Genomic DNA, 21,403 nt, shown 5'->3' on the forward strand with positions numbered 1-21,403 from the left:
ATTCAACCACTTGGTAAAATACTAATATGGTGAAGCTACCATTCATAACGTCTTGTAGAGTTGCTAGGATAATTAAGTCCCCATGCTAGGATAGCATGTGGGGAAATAAATGACATAGACATGGAATGAGACTTTCCTGAGTGCGGAACCTCTTGATGAATGTCTATGCATCTTTTGCAGGTTCTTGGTTCAACCTCGTCAAAGTTTAAAATTCCTCAAAGTACTCTGATGATGGAATGTCTGTAAAATCTTCTGGATCAGAACTTTCTTCATTGGAGATATGTGTAACCAAAGGTGCTTTGCAAGTACCCATCTTTTCATCGCGGATCCACGCTCGTCTGAAGGACATGTCATATCCTGGATCTTCCTGATTATGTGAAACTTGGTTGAACTTATGTTCACTTTGAGAATGATGTAGACATAAGTATCTTCGAGCGCTCCTTCAAGATCTCTGATTGAGATGGAGCATGAGTATCTTCTTGTCGAGTGATGCATGTGAATATGATGGTTTTCAGTGGAATGTTGTTGATGGCGGTGTCAGCATCGATCAGCGTTCTTCCAAATTCGTTTCTTCTGAGGTTGACTGTGATCAGCAGTCCCCAGTCGTATATCTCTTGATTGGAATGGACTTCTTGACACGATGTGATTCAGTACTGTGAACATGTCTCTCCTTTGTGCCTTCGACAGATAAAGCAATTCATGTTCGACCAAGGATTGGACTGCCTCTTTGATAGGTTGTTCAGAGAGTGTAAAGGTTCTGACTGAGAGAGGATTCTTGTGTACTCCTTCAGTCCCCAATTGAAGCTATTGTGGATCAACCTTCTGTTTGAAAATGTGCTTCAAAACTCCACAGTCGCTTGTGGGATGATTGAAGAACCTGTGGAAGTCACCTCTTCAATGGAATCAGGTGCTTCTAGATCAGGAAATCTTGTGTGTTGGGCAGAGGCTTGTGCATCTTTCTTATCCTTCCTTTGTGCTTTTGAAGGAGATGAGGTATGCTTGCACGGCGGTTTAGCTTTCCGTTTGCTCCCTTCTGCAACAGTGTTTGTGGAAGGCTGGAGGTTTTACTGCTTCTTGATCAGACGTCTGCTACCTCGAGTGTCTCGCGGTTCTTCAGCCTTTGTAGCTTTTGATCTTTCCATTAAAGCGGGTGCAGTAGTTGCCGATCTCTTTGCTGATTCATGAAGCTTTGAGAAGGTCTGGAAACGAAGATTTTCCAATAAAGCTCTATAGACTGGGATCATGCCATTGATACACAAGTCTACTAGTTGCTGCTCCGTGACGTTTGGATCATGACAGTCCAGGGTCTGGACTCTGAATCTTTTCACGTAGTCATTGGGATGTTCATTGTTCTTATGAAATATTCTTCCAAGATCAAAGTGAGTGACTTGCTCGGACACAAAGAAGTACTTTTTTTAAAAGGCATTGATCATTTCTCCCCAATTGTTGATAGTTCCTGGTGTGATGTTATTGTACCAGGTGTATGGCCTGCCTTTCAAAGATTTTGAAAATTCCTTGAGGCGAACAACGTGGTTGTGTTCATGCTCTCCCAAGGATTCGAGGAAACGAGAGACATGTTCTTGAGCATTGCCAGTTCCGTCATATAGAGTAAAAGTTGGAGAGTGTAACCTTTTGGAAGGGGAATCCTCTGCGTAGCGGCAGGATAAGGAGGTTGGTGACGATGAACATGTGATGTCTTGTCTTTTCCACGGTTCTCCAGAAGGAACTTCACGTCTTCCCGAGTAATGAAATTTGATGGTTCATTTGCTGACGAATCTGCAACTTTGCCTGTTTCATCATCATCCAATGTATGGATTGAGATTACTTCAGGATCAGCATCATCTGAGGATTTCTCCTTCTCTTTTCCCTTTTCTTGAGTCTTCTTTGTCATCTTATCAGTAAGAGTTTTGAGATAATTACACAGCTCCTTCTGTGTAGCAGCCATGTCAATCTGATTCTTTTCGAGAGTCTCCTGCACTTTGATTAGATCAACAATGGTAGGTGGTGGATTTCCTCTGACTTCTTCAGGGTGTGCTTTAAGTTCGAGAGATCAATCTGTAAGACCCCGGCCTAAACCAAGAACAATGGCCATTCCAGAGTCAATTCGGTCAAAAGAGAGGATGGGTTGATCTGTAGGAGGGAAGCTGAGAAATGCGTGAGATCAATGGTGATCTGAGATTGTAGGTGTGTTGTGAATTCAGCGTAAGAAATGCTCTGAATTATTGAATTTTGCTCAATTGAGAGTAATTTCTGTGAGTTCGTGTAGACGAAATATTGTCTGTATGAACTTTTATGAGAAATCGCTCGTTTTGGCGAATGTTGTTCGATTGTTCGAAAAACCTCCTTTCTTCAATCAGGATTCAGAGACATTTTATAATGCTGGAGTTGAAAACACCATGATCCCATGAAGTTTGACAGTTGCTGGAATCAGAGAGTGGGAAATGGGGAAATCGTGTTAAAACCAATTACTCATTGTGCGGATACTTGGTTAACTTTCCACCCACTACTTTGCTGACTCTTCCAACTGATTGCACGACTTTCTCACATTCTCGTCCTGGGTGAACACACGTGTCGTAGACCGCCAGACCAAAACCCTAGTTAATATCCCCCCATGTGACACGATTGAAATCTCGTAATTGTGGAGTCAGTTGTTGACTTTATGGGACGATGAGTCCATGTAGCGCTGAGTTGAACATGATTAGCAAATGTTTCGAAACTCATGAATTTAATGCATCTGCTAAGACGAGGTATCATTATAACCTAAGACAAGCAAAACTGTGTTGCTAAATTGTTGAATATTGGTAGTTGAACCAATATTCTTTGGTTTGAGAAAATATTGCTAGTCTGAGCGAATATTGCTAATTGAATAAATATTGCCGGTTCGAGCGAATATTGCTAGTTCGAGCAGATATTGTTCTTTTAATGAATTGTTGGTAGCTGGACCAAATAAAATATTAATTTAAGTTACTGACTGCTGGGTCGAGCAAAATAAATATGAATATCAATCATGGAATCAACATAAAATTATTAGAGTGTCCGAATCTGCAAAGAATCACGTTTCTGCAGAGCTCTGGATTCAAAACCCTAATTTTACCGAAATGATGATTTATTGCAAATCAACACGGGACCGGCTACATGGGATGACGGGTTCACCATATAACGCACAGATGCTCGAATGAGCAAAAAATACCAAAGTCTCTTGAGGACCAGTTGGTGAAAGAATGATTAAATGCTGTTTTAATCATTTACTGAAATAATGCTTGTGTGAGCAACAAATCATAAAACCTGATGTAGAAAATATGAGGGTCGACCAAGAGGTCATGAGACCGGCTCTTGATGGTCGTGGGACCAGTAGATGGTCGTTTGAGCGAACTTCCAATTTTTTGGAAAGAGTTCGAACCTAATATGAGCAACTGAGCAAATTAGGTTAAAATCATTAAAACATGCGGGACCAGCTGTTTGCAAGCCTCAGGTTCACCCTTGGTCGGTCAAGGGGATGTTCCCGTGTCACCATAGTGTCCGTGCTTCAGTCCTGAGAATTTTGATATTTTCTGATGCACGTTTGAGCAACATTTGGATAAAATATGCTAAATCCATGGTTTTGCTGAAACCGGCAAAAATACATGAGATGATGAAAATAATAAATAAACAAGGAATCACAAGGTGTGGGACCGGCCACGTCTAGGGCATGGTCGGCCGGCTGACACGAGGTCCCACATGCTTTTCCCAGTTTTATGTGATTTTATGTATTTTTCTCTGATTTAAGGGAAATTCCATGAAACTGGAGAGTTTGGCGAAATTAGGGAACTTCCATGAGATGAGAGACATAAATTAAAATATAAAATAGGGAATGGGAGTATGGGACCGGCAATGGCCGTGGCATGGCCGGCCAGCCAATGAGCGTGGGCCCCAAGGCACTCTTCCCAATTTTATGCAATTTTGATGATTTTAGATAATTTTTCATAAAATCAAAGGGATTTGTTGAAAACCAAGATATTTTGTTGAAATCAAGGAGTTTTCATGAAATAAGGAAACCAAACACCAAATAATAATAAAATAATGGGTGTGTGGGACCGGTTAGGGCATGGTCGGCTGGCTAGAGCCCGGTCCCATAAGTTTTCCTAATTTTTTAATATTTTCCATGATTTTAGAGAAAATACATGAAATTAGGTAATTTTAGGGAAAATTCATAAAATCAAGGAATTTTCATAATTTGAGAAGGAATAATAAAATAATGGGACGTGAGGTGTGGGACCGGCCACGGCCAAGGCATGACCGCCGGCCGGCGGTCCCACGACACCTTTCCCTAATTTTATTATTTTTTGATAAAATCATGTGATTTAGATAAAAATACATGAAATTAGGTAATTTTCATGATTTTAGGGAAAATTCATAAAATCAAGGAATTTTCATAATATGAGAGAAATAATAAAATAATGGAGACGTGAGGTGTGGGACCGGCCACGGCCAAGACATGGCCGGCTGGCGAACGGTCCCGCGATACCTTTCCCTAATTTTATTATTTTTTGATAAAATCATGTGATTTAGATAATTTCTTTGAAATAAAGAAAATTTGCTCGAACGAGAGGATTTTCATGAGATCGTGAAAATAGTAAAAATATGGTAAAATATAAAATTGGGCGCGGGACTAGTCACGGCATGAGTGGCCGGCTGGTGAGCCTAGTCCCCTGGCGCTTTTGTTTAATATTTTATTATTATTATTATTTTTCCTTCCTATTTTGCATAGGTTCCTCGTTCGTTCGTATATTTAAAATGCTCGTTCGTGCATTCAGAATGCTGGTCTGTGTATTATCTGCTAATTACACTTGCACCATTTTGTCAGGGCTTATTCGATGCCCAGATTCCTGTTTCGTTGAATATTTATTACTAACCTGTGGAATTCTGCTGGAAAGAACCACATATTGAAGTAATGAAATATAACGAGGAATCGTAGAATATTGCTGGATATTCAGGCAATTGATTGACGACTCGTAGAATATTGTTGGATATTTAGGCGATGGCTCGTAGAATATTGCTGGATATTCAGACGATTTAAGATAATTAATTGCGGGCTCTATACTAGAAGGGTTTCCTGTCTAGGAGCATTAATTATCTGAGGGTTGAGCAATATGAACTTGCTGGAGTGTCATATTCCTCTTGCATAGTCTGGGAAAACCTGGTTACATCCCGAAGACGTTGTCGCTCTATACTAGCAGGCATGTTGTCTAGGGGCCGCCCAATCTTTCGATTATATACAGTATGAGATGTGTCGTGGCCTCAGCTGAGAGACTAAACATCTACATATTCTCTGAGAGACTTTCTCCATCAGAGGTGTCATGAGCTTTCATGCATAGAGACATGAGTCTCGATACTCATCTGGTTGCCGAATCCGGAGTAATTACTGAAATTGCTCAGTATTCATGAGATGTGCCGTGGCCTCAGCCGGGAGACTACACGTCTACACCTTTCCTGAGAGACTTTCTCGATCAGAGGTTTTATGGCATGATCTTTCATGCTTTATTGAGATACATGAGCCTCAATACTCATCCGATTGCCGGATCCGGAGTAATTACTGAAATTGCTCAGTATTCATGAGATGTGTCGTGGTCTCAGCTGAGAGACTACACATCCATACGTACTCTGAGAGACAGCCTTCTCAGTCAGAGATTTTATGAGCTTTCACGCTTTAATGAGAGACGTGGGTCTCAATACTCATCCGATTACCGTATCCGGAGTATACTTTTACAATTTTACCCTTTGTCGAAAATCCACCATCTACAAGGAGAATGGGTTGGTTTTGGGGATGACGGAGGAAGAGCTAAATTGATTGTGTTTTTGACATGAAGAGCTAAACCCCAATACTGGGATGACGGAGGAAGCCTTATTCACAATTGTTTGGTAACTATATTTGATTCTTTATGACTTTTTGCACTTGATTCAATTGATTTATGATTTTTACTAATTATTTGTGATTTCGTTTGATGGCGTATGCTTTTACTTAGAGCTTTTGATGCGTCGTGCTTGTGATTTACAACTAATCTTTTACAAAATCTACTTTTGGAAAAGAAAAGAGTCAACAAAAGAGCTAGAATTGTTATGAGTCATTATAAGAACCAATTGAATTGATTAATGGTGGAATCCGAAGTCCCAATCTCTTGTAAAATTGTTATTACTTCTATTTCAATCTAAAATCAATCTTTACATATCCGAGTTAAACGAATCTTTACTACCACTTTACTAAAACACTTGAAAAACTACATTAATTCCATGTCAGTGGGTTTTATTTTGTGTGACAACTCACACCCCCGCAATAGATAGTCGAACTGGTATTACAATAGCCAATACAACGAATATCCGACTGATTTTCAAAATGGACATTACTTTGACCATAGTGTGAATAATGGTTGGTAACATCAAAGTTTTGAAGGTTATGGTCCATACCATGGTGAGCCCAATTACTATCCACACGCCAACCGGTCATACGAGCAAAATGCCTCTCTACTAGAGTCAACATGTAAGTTAGCTGAGTCGACACGTAAGTTAGCAGAAATGAATAACTTAGTTATGGACGAAAGCAATGCAACCAGTGAACTTTCTTTCTTAGATTCAATCAGGAAGTCATGTGAGTCGACTCAAAATCTTTTGTTAGAGGCCCAGAACAGAACTGCTCGAAATAATATTAATTTCCAATATAGTGTTTCCAATAGTACCCTTGAAATGAAGATAGTTATTTGCATGACGAGGTTAGAATTGGTAACACTACTTTAGATGAGGTTCAACCATTTTCATGTTCTTATAATGATGATTATGATGAGGATAGTGTTGATGAAGAATTTGAAATAAATAGGCATAGTGATCAGGAATTTGCTACTCCAATTGAGCTTTATAATAGTAAGGTTATTTCTGGTTCAGATCCTAATAATTTTTAACAATTATTCACCTATTCAAAAGGACGAGGATTTGACTAGAGATACTGTTTTAGAAGACGTAGAATTTCCCTTTTACGAAGCCGATGATAGCTTTGAGGAACGAGTTTATTCTGAGAATATTGTTTTAAAGTCTAGCGATTTAGAAACATTAGTCTTAGACAAAGAAGATGAACTCGTAGAGCTTTCAAATATGATGAGTGAGGATGCACCTTCTAATTATAACTTAGAAGAATCAATTGACCATTTTCAGGAATCTGATGACCTAGAAATTAGGGAGATTGTGGCTAGTCTATCTAGAGACACTAAAACCTCTAAGTTTGGGGGTGATTATCATTCTCCATGTGCCTTACCTTTAGCTCTTACAGAGATCCCTCATTTGGGACTTGACATATGTGCCTCAACTATTTTACAAGATTACCTTCATACACGTTTTCCTGAACCTAGTGATGTCCATAAGGAAGTCTAGTTGTTAGAAAACCATCCTCTGGTTGATGTGGTTAACCCAGGCTACGATATCCAGATTGATTTTTTTTTTCCACCAAATGTTTTTCAACCAATTGTGGGAACGTATAAGTTTCAGATGTGTCAACTATTAAGTTTTGAGACTAAACCTAATTATTTTAGGAAAATAAAATCGACACATTTCCTTAAGAATGACCACCACTCTTATTATGGTCAACTGTGTAAGTCAAATCTGATTGACTTAGAGGATCCTCAATTATTCAGGTTATTATTATGTGCTTCTAAATTTCTATTTGAGTTTTTACAGACCTTAGAACCTGATATATTGGATCTTACTTATGAGGAGGTGCAACCCATGAAAATATTTTATTTAGACCCTTTTATTGAACCTGAACCTGAACCTGAACCACAACTATGTTATGGTTATTCACTTTCTTGGTTTGTTGCAGTTTCCTTTTGTCTGTGATAACACTTCTTGATGCAGATGATCCACAATTGTTTCGATTATTGCTATATGATTCGAGGTGATTAATTATTTCTTAGTATGGCTGAAGACATTAAACTTAGCACTTCTTGGGAGGTAACCCATGCTCATGCAACACGGTAATATCTTTCCTTAACTCTTTTGCTTCAAATGATAACAGTTTCTCCTTGTTCATGCTTTTAATTTTATCTTTAGAACATTGAGGACAATGTTAGATTTAAGTTTGGGGGTATGGGAGAAACTTTTTAGTTGCATTTTTAAACTCCAGATCCTAGAAATTTATGCTTATTAAGGATGGCACTAACCAATCTAAGTGGATGGAAACATTTTGGTTGTAGGAGTTGAGGAACCAATCTGATTAGATGGAAATATCTAAAGAGTCTATTCATAAAAGCACAGAGCTCAGGTGTTAGAAATAACATGGTAGTTTCGTCATATCTCGTTGAGTCCTTTTCACTTCTATTTTATTTTGTTTTCTTTTTAAAATATGTTTCTCTAAGTGATTAGGTGAGGCTCACGATTCAAGTTGTTACCACTACTAGGGTGAAATAGAGTGATTGAGATACCATGGAAAAAAAGTGAAAAAAAAAAAGTAAAAAAAAAATTGAGACCAGACCATCAGACCAAACGGAATAAATTGTTCAATAAAATCAACCACTGGTGCCCTTGTATATGCCAGTTGAGTTGATCTAGAATTAGGAATATCGATCACTGGTTCCCATGTATATGCCAGTTGTATTGATATTAGTCAGACCGGTATCTCAGTCCATTAGGATAGGTTCATTTTGGCAGTGGCCTTCAGACAGATATGAGAAACACCATTCACCTTAGTCAACATCAAAACCATCTATGTTTTTCTATATCCATCTCTTAATTTATCCATGTGATTTGTTGACTCCGGATATTGATGTCCATAGTGCGACTATCTGAGTAGAGCTCTGTAACTTATATATGAATTTTAGTATGCTTGAGTGCAAACTCGTGTACAACAATTGGAATTTCGCATCAGGGTACCTCCTCATGTAGTCAATAAGTATGCCAACCAAGGAGATTCTTTAGTGCCTTCCAAGGTTCTGCGTAGATAGTTAGGGTCTGGAGTACAGGTTTTGCGGGTATATCTCTTGTAAGCCCTCTCGAGACTATAGATCGGCCACTAGGGCCACCTAGGGGTTTAAAGGCTTATTGCATGCGCTAAATGCAGTCGACGATGCCTGCGACAGTGAGTTAGGATTTTATATTCTATTTTAGGTTTGCTCGAGGACTAGCAAACAATAAGTTTGGGGGTATTTGATAGACACATTTTTGTGTCTGATATAATCTCAGTTGTATATATTGTTAGTGCTCGATTTTGTATTTATTATGGCTTTCTATGTCTTTGTAGGTGTTTCTGGAGAAATAAGCTTTTGCGGCGAAATTGGCTCGAAAAGTGGTTTTTGCGCTCGCGGGAGAAAATCACTAAAAGGACCCCTCATTTGGATAAGGGGCACCTAAATTACTAAGGGGCGGTCACTTGTTATTCACACCCCGGGAATGGATAAGGGGCAGTCATCTTCAAGAATTCAAAATATGCTTTTTGGCGGAAAAACAAGTTCACTCACCGGCATAATTTGGGTTCCGATTTTTGACGAGTTCTAAGGAGATTAAATGGAAGGATTGTGTTCGGCTGGACTCGTATGAACTAAACAGGGTTGGTAAATCAGTTTTTATCGACTAGAATGGGCTGGATAGTTAGTTCTCGACAAAACAGGGGATGAAATTTTCCCGGGATATCGTGGCTTAAACTTGGCAGTACATGGGAAGCTGGAGAAGAAATATTACCTTACGTTTCGACTCTTATCTACTTTAGGAAGTTTCAACAAAACAGAAGCCGCATAAAGATAAAAAAGGAAGGGGGAAGAGGCCGTGACTTGCAGAGAAGAATACAGGAAAATAATTGAAATATTTCTCTAAATATCTTCTTTTGTGGATATATATATATGAGTTGTATGAGTTCCAGGAGGAGTATCGGGAGTTAGGGGCCGGTGAAAGGCCACAGAATCGAAGAAAGAAGAGTTGCATAGGAGTTCTCTGCTGCTGCTGAAGAAGAAGGAGACGAAGAACATTGGACGTCCTGTGTCAGTCGCAGAAATTTGTTGCAGAATCAACTACACATACAACTGTCGTTCCCCAGTAGTCTTATATTTTCTGTTTCCACTGTAACACTCAATCTGTAACAATTATAAACGTTTCAGTTGAGCTGCTTCCTTTCTATTTCCCATATTTGTTCAATAAGAAACACCATTTGAGCCATGAATAAATCTTTTGATCGTGTTTTTGACATGAAGAGCTAAACCCCAACACTGGGATGACGGAGGAAGCCTTATTCACAATTGTTTGGTAACTATATTTGATTCTTTATAACTTTTTGCACTTGATTCAATTGATTTATGATTTTTACTAATTATTTGTGATTTCGTTTGATGGTGTATGATTAGACTTAGAGCTTTTGATGCATCGTGCTTGTGATTTACAACTAATCTTTTACAAAATCTACTTTTGGCAAAGAAAAGAGTCAATAAAAGATCTAGAATTGTTATGAGTTATTATAAGAACCAATTGAATGTGATTCATGGTGGAATCCGAAGTCCCAGTCTCTCGTAAAATTGTTATTGCTTCTATTTAAATCTAAAATCAATCTTTACATATCCGAGTTGAACGAATCTTTACTACCACTTTACTACAACAATTAAAATTACATCAATACCCAAAGATGATCCCCCAGTTTGTGATATATGTTGACGTCTCAAATATTTTTGGGGAAAACATGAAGCATGTTGTTGTTGCCTGGCAAGTCGAGCTTGGGAGACTTGCTAGCTTGGTGACCTTCGACGGTCGAGATTTTGCATCTTAAGAGGAATGGTAGCCATTGATCGCCGTACGCTTTCATTTTATGGTGGCCGCATAGGGAAGGCCAGCATGGTGGCGCGGCTAGGTTGGCATGCCGTTGGCATGGCATGGTTTGGCGTGGCCAAACTTAGGGTTTCGGGCCAAAGGTTACCATGCGTTGTCTGGTAACCTTGAATGGCTAGGATTTGCTCCTGGCATTGAAGGGCGACCGTTGATTGTAGCACGCCTTCGTTTGGGTAGTCGCATAGGGAAGGCCAGCATGGTGGCACGGCTAGATTGGCATGCCGTTGGCGTGGCATGGTTTGGCATGGCCAACCTTAGGGTTTCGGGCCAAAGGTTACCATGCGTGTCTGGTAACCTTGGATGGCTAGTATTTGCCCTGAGATTGAAGGGCGACCGTTGATTGTCGCATGCCTTTGTTTGGGTAGCCGCATAGGGAAGGCCAACATGGTGGCGCGGCTAGGTTGGCGTGGCATGGTTAGGGCCAAGGAAAGGTGCGGTTTGGCTTGGCATGGTGGGGCCACGGGTTTGGCATGTCGTTGGCACATGGTGCGGCTAGCATGGCTAGGGCCAAGGAAGGTGCGGTTTGGCTTGGAATGGTGGGGCCAAGGGTTTGTCATGTTGTTGGCACATGGTGCGGCTAGCATGGCTAGGGCCAAGGCAAGGTGTGGTTTGGCTTGTCATGGTGGGGCCAAGGGTTTGGCATGCCGTTGGCACATGGTGCGGCTAGCATGGCTAGGGCCAAGGCAAGGTGCGGTTTGGCTTGGCATGGTGGGGCCAAGGGTTTGGCATGTTGTTGGCACATGGTGCGGATAGCATGGCTAGGGCCAAGGCAAGGTTCGGTTTGGCTTGGCATGGTGGGGCCAAGGGTTTGGCATGTCGTTGGCACATGGTGCGACTAGCATGGCCAGGACCAAGGCAAGGTGCGGTTTGGCTTGGCATGGTGGGGCCAAGTGTTTGGAGTGACCAAGCTAGGTTTTTTGGTCAAAGATTACCATGTGTTGTCTGGTAACCTTGGACGGCTAGGATTTTCTCCTGTGATTGAGGGGCGACCGTTGATTATCGCACGCCTTCGTTTTGGTATCCAGCGTTGTGCATGGTGTGTTGGGACGGCAAGCATGGTTGGAATGCTTTAGCGAAGATATGTGGTTGGCATGGTTTTCCGTTGGCACAGTGGTGTGGCTAGCATGATCGGCATGCCTTGGCGCGGTAGGTGTGGTTGGCATGGTTTGCCGTTGGAACAGGGATGCGGCTAGCATAGTTGGCATGCCTTGGCGCGGTAGGTGTGGCTGGCACGGTTTTCCACTGGCACAGGGGTGCGGCTAGCATGGTTTTCATGCCTTGGCGCGGTAGGTGTGGCTGGCACGGTTTTCCATTGGCACAAGGGTGCGGCTAGCATGGTTGGCATGCCTTGGCGCGGTAGTTGTGGCTGGCATGGTTTTCCATTGGCACAGTGGAGCAACTAGCATGGTTGGCATGCCTTGGCGCGGTAGGTGTGGCTGGCACGGCTTTCCATTGGCACAGTGGTGCGTCTAGCATGATTGGCAAGCCTTGGCGCGACAGTTGTGGCTGGTGTTGTTTTCCATTGGCACAGTGGTGCGGGAATTAGGGTTTGGTCTATCGAAACCCTAATTAGCATTAAAAAAAAGGTACCCTGGTGTTTCCTCGCAGACATATTAAAGGGTACAATAAATGCATTCATTGGAGACATTATTGCTCGAACCCTATGACGTCACTGTCTTGACTAGGGTTTTATGATTTTAACCCTAAGCTAAAAACCACCATCAACAGCTGGTTATTTTATCAAATCGGTCTGTTCATGAACTTAAACATTTAAATCATAAGGAATGCAATCTTTGCAAACCGTGGCTATAATGTTCATGATTGATTCAAGTGAATCAAACCGATTTTGTTTCGATTATTTTTCTACAATTGAACAACTCATTAACTAGTTTCATTTGAGTCATTTGAACTAGTTATTGTTAAGATGGCATAAAAGCTAATGCCATCAAAGGCAGGCTTAAGAAAACTGATGTTGAGGGAAACACCAAGGGGAAGCCTGGAGGTTTCGTCGCTAAAGGAGATGAAAGGAGCAAACAGGATAGGAAGTCTAAAGACATAGAAGGTTTGATTTTTACTCATTGCAAACAAACATGACATATTGTCGACAAGTGTTGGATGAAGTATCCTAATCTAAAACCAAAAGGGTTGCAGAAGAAAGAAGCCATTATGGAAATACTAGTCGCACAAGCTCCAAAATAAGTCCAAGGACTAACAGAACCTAATCAAAATCTCTCTCTAAACGTAGGAGGCATAGAAGAACTTATACAAGACGATCCTAGGGAACGACTCTTCACAGTTAAGATGCAGGTTAAGACAACACTAATAGATGTTGTTACTGACCCAGGAAGTCAGAAGAATTTACTTTCACATTCTTTGGTATAGAAGTTGGGTTTGAAGACTTTCAAACATCCGATACCCTATCCTTTAGGTTGGATTCAAAAGGAAGGTGGGCTACATGTTGCAGAACAATGCACGTTCAAGTTTTCTTTTGATGAGTCATACATTGACGAGGTCACATGCGACGTGGTTCCATTAGATGTTTGTCAAGTTGTACTTGGTAGTCCTTACTTGTGGGATCGAGATGCGGTTTTACATAGGAGGGAGCTGAAGTGTACCTTTACCAAAGATGGGAAAGCTTTTGTAATACGAGATATTGACTCTGCTCTTGAGGGAGCAAGCTTAACTACATCAACTCAGGCTAAATGGTTGGTGAATTCTAGTACAAAGTTCATTCTCCTTGTGATCCTTTCTATTGACGAGAATCCGAGTACAGCTAGTTTGGAATACATAACCAAACAACAAGAAGAAGACCTAGGAAGGTTGAAGATGTTTGAACCACCATTACTATATGATGATGGAGATGAAAATATGATCTTGCCACATGCGGAAGAATTGTGGTTTGATATAGAAGAATCACTCGAAGAAGATTGCATTATGGAGCGGAGAGCGACAGAGACACGCCAGGAAGAGAATAAAACTTCCCTGAATAGATGTCAAAGTCAAGTTCCCGGAAAGAAGAGATGGTTCAACAGGGTGAAAGGAAATCACGAGTTCCCTAACCTTCAAATATAACTTTCACAGGAGTTCAAGTACTTGAAGGGGGGCGCATGATACATGTGTATCTTCCTCTCTTCGAGGACTAGTGATCATCAAAACGGATTGAGGGCAGGAATCCTTGTTTAGGCAGAATTCCTAGTTAGGAAGGAGTTTTGTTTTAGGCAATACTCTTAGTTTAGGAAATATATTCCTAATAGAAGACCTAGTCGGCTAAGTACGACAAAAGTATATAAATAGAGAGCTTTGACTAACAACTAAGGACACATAAAACCTAGAGACGTTTGTGAGACAATTAATTATTGTAAAAGCAAGCTTAGCAAACAGTTTAGAGTTAACTACTATTTAGAGAGATTGTGAGCGTAACAAAGAGAGAATTGTAAATCGTTTTCTTGTTCATAATCTAGAGAAGATATATTTCTTCGAATCACTAATTGTGTTCTGTTTTCTAAGTTTCTCGTCTATTATTATTCTGAATTCCGCCTTTATAGTAATATCTACCAAGGTATAGAGATCATACGTATCACTAACGCAAGATTTTGATATCTACTTTTATCTTTCCAAAAAGTTTCCTTAATTATATACCATTGTTTTAGTTCAGAGTTCCATCTCGCCAAATCTACAAGTTTATTTGGATAATTAGGCATTTTATTTGTTTGTTTTAACATTTTCTTAGTGTTTTTTATATTTGTGCTTATGGTTAAAATGCATTTTTTTTCCATGACCGAAGTGTATGATTTACTCTTCTAAATTGTGTGACAAGAGTGAAAGCATTTGACCTGTGTGTTGGATTACTCCAGCAATCCATAATAAGAGGTTTACATTCTGAATGTTTTATCCAATCCCCAAAATATTTAAAGGGAGTGGGACCATCATTCCATATGTTATGGTACAAGAAAAGGTATTTGACATATGTAGCATTATGTGACAGTGTTGCATATCCGTAATCCAAAGAAATCCCAGTTCAAGGAATGAATTATAGATGCTATATAAGCCATATGATGACTTAGGTATTGGTCCAAGCATTAGCAAAGGCTTGGACAAGGCATTCGCAGCAGAAGCGTTGCCAAACGCGACCCTTTGTGATAGGAAGTTTTCAAGTATTAGAGACATCAACATTGCAGTAGAGTGAGTTTAAGCTTATTTAGGCAATAAGCATGTGAGTCCATTGGTTGGGCAAGATTTTTGTAATCTTCCTTAATCAAAAGGATTTCGTTGGCTTAAAGCTTGTCTGTGTTCTTGTGATTCGTAAATACTCCCCTTTCTGTGAAGGGAAATCATAACACTGACTCTTGTTTGTAGTATGGGCTACAATCAAAAGTAAACATAAAATCAAGTAAGTCATTCGTTGCCTTCTTGATAGGAGTTTTGTTGTTTATTTTGGTGCAAACGTATAAGACTGAAGTATAAATGGGTGGATAGTTTTCACTGAACCACCATACTGTCAGGTCACATTCAAGCCAAAACTTGCAAGGTACATTTGCGGGTGTAACACTTTGTCATATAAGGAGGAAAAAAAAGATTTGGGCTAGCAACTTCTTTTCCACTTTTACCCCTGATAATAATTTTGTATTTTTTGTACCCCCAACTCACACCGGATAAGTCGGGACACCCAAGTTATCAAAACAATTGGCACGTGACTATTCTCCTTGGCATCAGAATATGAAAAATTTGTCAAACGAAGTGAACGATTCTTGTAAGTAACAATCTTTTATGATAGATGAATAACCTTTAAATGGTTCATTATCAACTTATATAGATTTGTACAGTAATGGCTTTTAAATTAATACAGATCAACGACCAAATACAAGTTTTAAGATCTTCAATCACTATAAATTTGAGTACTCCAAGGAAGAAAAATTATCTTAGCATCCTCACTTCCTTCTTAAAAATATGGATACTTCACTTTCTAATTTCTTTCTCTCAGCATTGTTCATGCTCATGTTTTCAGTCATGCACTCCGTAGGTTTTCCTTTAACAGTAGAACCTATCTGTGGACCAACTAATCCTCCGGATGTGGTTGCAATTTACCCCGACGACGTCCATCTGCTGCAGTTTTCTTTGAATCTCGAATACTTACTAGCTGAGTTTTACTTGTATGGCGCACTGGGTTGTGGTCTTGATAAAGCCGCTCCGGAATTGGTAATGGGTGGACCACCGCCGATTGGAGCACAGAAAGCTAATCTTGATGAACTTGTTAGCCGTATTATCGAGGAGTTTGGATATCAACAAGTTGGACATATAAGGTAGATTTTTGTAGCTTTCCTCCATTTTTCTTCTTCTCCTTAGTAAATGCGTAACTATGTTCATTGTTAATATTATTAGGGCTATTAAGACGACAGTTGGTGGATTTCCAAGGCCGTTGGTGGATCTCAGTCCTAGTATTTTTGCTAAATAATGAACAATGCATTTGGATATCCTCTGGATCCTCCATTTGATCCATATGCAAACAGCTTGAATTTCATGTTGGCTGCATACGTGATTCCATACTATGGAATTAACACTTACGTTGGTGCGAATCCATTCATCAAGGGATGGAAAACCAAAAGGGTACAAACTCTAGTTATACCATTATACACTCCCTCCGTTTCAGAAAAAATGACACTTTCATCTTTTCTACTTTTGCCTAAAAATAGGATAAATTGGAAAAAGTGAAAGTATCATTTATTTATTTTTGAGACGGAGGTAGCACAGTTTGTCCAGTTCATTGTCGTTCATATTTGAATGTTAGTTTTTATGTAATAAGTTGTGCATATTGGTGTGTGCTGCAGTTGTTAGCAGGTTTATTAGGAGTAGCAGCAGGGCAGGACGCTGTCATAAGGAAGTATCTGTACGAGAGGGCAGATTATAAAGTGTACCCATATGATCACACTGTCGCCAAATTTACAGAGCGTATCTCAGTGCTGAGCAATGCATTAGGGATGTGCGGCATTAAAGATGAAGGTATCCGTGTGCCTCCATACTTGGGAGCAGAGAATCGAACAACCAGCAACGTGTTGTCGGCTGACTATAATTCCCTATCTTACGCTCGAACACCGCGTGAAGTTTTAAGGATTGTATATGCAACTGGGAGCGAACATATTCCCGGTGGATTCTTCCCAAAAAGAGAAAATGGAAAGATTGCCAGAGAACTACTAAACCATTACGAATCATAAAAAATCATGACAGATATTCCTGGATGAACTCTGCATGTATCTACGTGCTTTATTATATGGAATAAAATGGAGAGCAATTGAGCTGACAACAGGAAATATTGCTCATGTAGCGGCTATATGCAATCCCTTTGCCGTTCTCCGTCATATATAGTGTATTTCCGTTATGTATTCAGCTACTCCAAATAATCGAATTGTACAGTTATTCTGTTAAGCCCAAGGGTGAGATTACTACAAGGCCGGCTCCATCGTGTTTTATCCTATGACCTGTATTTAAACCTTAATTTGATAATCCATAGTGATCAAAAATATTATGTGCCGACGTTGAGGGTTGATACGCACACACAATTGGTTTGTGACTGCTGGATTATACCAACAACACTAACAGCTGCTGCTTTCAGTACCGAGACAGTGAGACCAACAATGTTGTAATGTTAGTTCAAGTTGCTGGCAGGACTCTCTTGTTCGCAAACCCTTGAAGCTTGGCTTGCCATCAGTGCAATTATTTTCCTCATCTCTTGTTCAAAATTCAAGTAGATGGGTCGTTATTCACAGACACCATTCATGCTGAAGGAAAAGAAGAGTGACCAACAGAAAATACATTATGGAACCTAACCACAAAGTGAGGAGACTGGAATAGCTTGCAATGACTAGTTTTCCTGGTTTTCCAATCGCAGAGAGTATGTCTACTTCCGAGAGTTCAGACAAATGATTCCTGACAATTGTCGAAGTCTAGACGTCAACTTGCATACTAGAGAATACAGATACAAAACTGATGACAGGCTTGCAGCTTTACAATTTCTCTGTACACGTACTTCTTGCTACAATTCATCTGCTGATTTTCTGCAAGGTATACTGTACAGTTGATTCCACTTAAACGGGTTACATAGAACTACAGATGCTCATGTTATATTAAATTAACTGATACAAAAGAAAAGGAACAAACAGATGGACAAGTCCAATGAGATCCTTAAGGCCGACAGAGAACCAAAAACCTAAACAAACACAAAATCCCAGAAAAGAGCCACTACAAATCAACAAAATCTGATATAGGGGATGTCAGGATATTCAAGTTGCTTTAAAAAAAAGGGTATTCAAGCCATTGTTAAAAGCCAGGCCTTGAATTGTAATGCAAAAGGTAATCTGCCAAGAAGCTCACGAAAAGCATGTTTAAAGTGAATAGAATGCAGACAGGAACAAACCTTGTGCTACCTAGACCAAAACATCCAAGGAAGTTTCCTTACCATGAAAGCATAGAGAATAGCCTTTAAATCAGAATGAATAATGATTCTCCACCTCTGATGAGTGACTGCCCATCACAATTTCAGCAATATAGTTGGTAGCTACCCCAGGACCTCCCAGATTCAGCACCTTCAAAATGTTCCAAATGGTTCCTAACAATAAACCGTACCCTGCAAGATTGGGTTACATCTAGAGGCTCCATCACAGCACAATAAGGTAATATGCTTCTTGGGAAGTAAGAAATAACACTCCATAACTATGACAGACTTCAAAGGCCTACAACCAATATTAAAGAACTTCAAGTTATTCAAGTTATGCATGTCATAAACAGAATTCCACATAAGAATTCTCCTCTTTGATCTTTCTAAAACTCCAAACCAAAGGAATTCTGTTCCTGACAAACCAAATCTCCACCATAGTGCAGAAACTGTTAATAACCCATAATTTTTGAACAACATGGCTTTTATGTCTACTTAAAGTAAGGATGTAAAGATAAAGGAGTTAAGAAGGAAAAATACCCCTAAACAATTCCATAAGTGTTGACCAAACTTGCAGTGCCAAAGAACAAGTTATCTTGATCCTCTTTGCACATGTAGCATCTAGTAGCAACATTGAAACCTCTCTTTTTTATGTCCTAATCAGTTGCACAGACATTTCTATTGATCTTCCAAATATTACTAGCAGTAGAGTGATAAACACAAGGGTTCCAGATTTAATTATACCATTTAAACTAAGCATTGTTCATCCATATCAGTTCACCACATCAACTTTACTTTGTTCCCTTTGTCTGTGTAAGTCCTTCCTCTAAACTATAAGTTTCAACATTACTGGTTTTTCATAAGCAAATTTTGTGAAATGAAGAAGTAATAAAACATACTAGTATCAAGCCTATATATTGAATAGTTGTTCTATAAACCACATGAAAACCTCAAAGTAAATGTGATTCTGCAAAGTAAGAAGGTAAAATATATCAGATCAAATCCAGCTGAGGAACAGAATTTCCATCACCTTGAGAGTCCTCCTCTCTAAATTGTAAGAATAATGTACATACAAAGTATGCATACATCAATATTTTATAGAAATCGTGTACTTACTCTGTAGTATGTAACTAACTCTAAGACAAAAATAAGGATAGATGAAAAGACCAAAAAAAGCTCTTTATTTCAAGAATCGGTAAGAAATCAATATAACAGGTCAAAAAATAAAATATAATAGATCCTAAATAACATTCTAAAAATGAGCCAGTTCAAATGCTTCCTTCTAATGCATATCAAACAATAAACAAAATTAAGTTATCTTACTAAAATATACCTTGCTTCTTTTCTGCGGCTGAAAAGGAATAAAGGCTTTCACTGAATGATCTACAGAGTTTAGTTTTGGTGTCATCAATAGGAACTGACGATGGGATCCCACTGATTTTAATCGGCTTGAAATTCTTACTTCAATTCATAAGAATATAAATACACCGAATCTGGAAGTGCATCCGAGTTCTTTTGGTGGATTTCGAAGATTATTTGGTCTGTCCCGCTGATTGGATCACAACAAAGAAATCGATTTCGATCCCAACAAACTGCAGGCAATGTGATTTTATTTTCAGTCCAATTCTTATCACCAGAATTTATATCGGTAGCTGTACTACTCTCTTTGTCAATGTGTCCATATATCGACAACTTGATATCACAAACAGTCATTCTACGTAATATAGCGACACTCCCATTCACTTCTAACAGACGAACATTAACTTTATCACCATCATAATCCGAGCGCTGACGAAGGATGAAAGTAGGGACTTGAATCGTTCTGAACTTTTCACATCCAACTTCAAATGCCACTATAAATCCATCACCACCAGTATACCTATTTGGGAACCAATAGATAAAACCATTCACATAAACAGAAGGTGCACTTGGTCCAATATAACAAGGCGGTGCCTCATCAATCTTTCTCCATGTATTTTCTCCAACAGTCAAGACCCCCCAAATTTCAAATTCATCCAAAATTTTCCACTTGCCTATCACTTTATAATCCTTACTGACCGGATCGAAACCAAATTTATAAACACAAGAACCACTAACTAAACCAATTAATTTCTCTTCCATCGACAAAGTTGATTTAATCCAAGGTGTAATTTGATCTCTCGTGCTAATATTGTATATGCAAACAGCATGTTTGTTACGATCAACAAAACAGATCAATCCGTTTACGATTCCAACAATAGTACTGTAACTAAACAAATCAGTTTTACTCATAGTATGAATTGTTGATGTTACTGTACCTCGTCCTCGTTCCCCCGGCGACAACTCAGCTGCCACGAATTGCGCTCGACGTCCTCTGCAAATAATGTCACCTCCAACTCCTCCAATACTTTGTTGTAACTCAACGATGAAAAGACATTGATGTGATTTAGATCGAGAAAAGTGTAAATCAATGAAATATGGATCTCGTTTGATTAAGTAACACCAATGTTTACATACAGATTTGAACCGCATGAGTGACTTCACAGGGAGTCTGCTTAGTATCTCACACACTATTATATCTTCATCCATCGGAGACAACAGAATTGTTAGGATCGAGTAATTCTCATTATCAATACCAATACATATTTTGGAGGGATTCTGTGAGCTAAGCTTTTAAAAATTTAGAGAAGAGACAGAGAGAAGATGAAGAAGAATCTAGGGTTTCAGTTTTGGAGTCATTTGGTTAAAGAGGGGTTTTGGGACATCTGGTCAGTCCCTTTTATCCAGCAAGGCATATTTTGTTATTTATGGCTAGGAGCGTAATTTGGGAGCTTTCGCTAATTATACCAATTTTCACGGGGACCGATTCTTAGAGCTTGTCCGATATTTAGTTGTCAAGAGCATTGGACCACGGCGGGTCTCTAAAATCACAATAAAACATGGTAATTATTTCAGGCAAGGATGCCAAGGCAAAACCTGGCAAGTTTATTTGAGGCCTGCCAAATTATGAAGAGACAAGGGGTGTTAAAAAAAAAAGGTGAAACCGCTAAATTACTCTTACTATTAGGCACTTCTTGATCAGCCAATTTCATTTAGGCTATGATTGATAATAGAGAAATGAAAGCATTCAGAAAGCTAGGAAATACTTTTCATGGAATTTCGTGGAATTAAGTT

At 39.4% G+C, this 21,403-nt stretch overlaps 1 protein-coding gene and 1 pseudogene across 6 annotated transcripts; one reads left to right on the forward strand and one right to left on the reverse strand.

The window, feature by feature from the left end:
- The window catches only part of LOC113278709, a 53,831-nt pseudogene extending 36,713 nt beyond the window's left edge, over positions 1–17,118 (forward strand).
- A 139-nt stretch (positions 17,119–17,257) lies between these two features.
- Positions 17,258–20,988, reverse strand: LOC113280954 (putative F-box protein At1g32420). 6 transcript variants are annotated; one of them, XR_003325859.1, is made up of 3 exons: positions 19,584–20,988; positions 18,275–18,548; positions 17,258–17,873 (listed from the first exon to the last, which is right to left on the reverse strand). XR_003325859.1 is itself a non-coding variant. In XM_026529565.1 (1 exon), the coding sequence occupies exon 1, from the start codon at positions 20,816–20,818 to the stop codon at positions 19,709–19,711; it is 1,110 nt and encodes a 369-aa protein (XP_026385350.1). In that variant the 5' UTR covers positions 20,819–20,988; the 3' UTR covers positions 19,409–19,708. The 6 variants fall into 6 exon arrangements, 1 of the variants encoding a protein (XP_026385350.1); XR_003325858.1 differs by having other exon boundaries at positions 17,258–17,885; XR_003325857.1 differs by having other exon boundaries at positions 17,258–18,442.
- Between the last annotated feature and the right edge of the window lie 415 nt (positions 20,989–21,403).

Source organism: Papaver somniferum, chromosome 5, assembly GCF_003573695.1.
Source record: "Papaver somniferum cultivar HN1 chromosome 5, ASM357369v1, whole genome shotgun sequence".
NCBI classification, from domain to species: domain Eukaryota; kingdom Viridiplantae; phylum Streptophyta; class Magnoliopsida; order Ranunculales; family Papaveraceae; genus Papaver; species Papaver somniferum.

What these genes read in the sequence shown, in the direction of transcription:
- LOC113280954 (XM_026529565.1), bottom strand. Translation starts at nt 20,818, where the DNA reads ATGGATGAAGATATAATAGTGTGTGAGATACTAAGCAGACTCCCTGTG.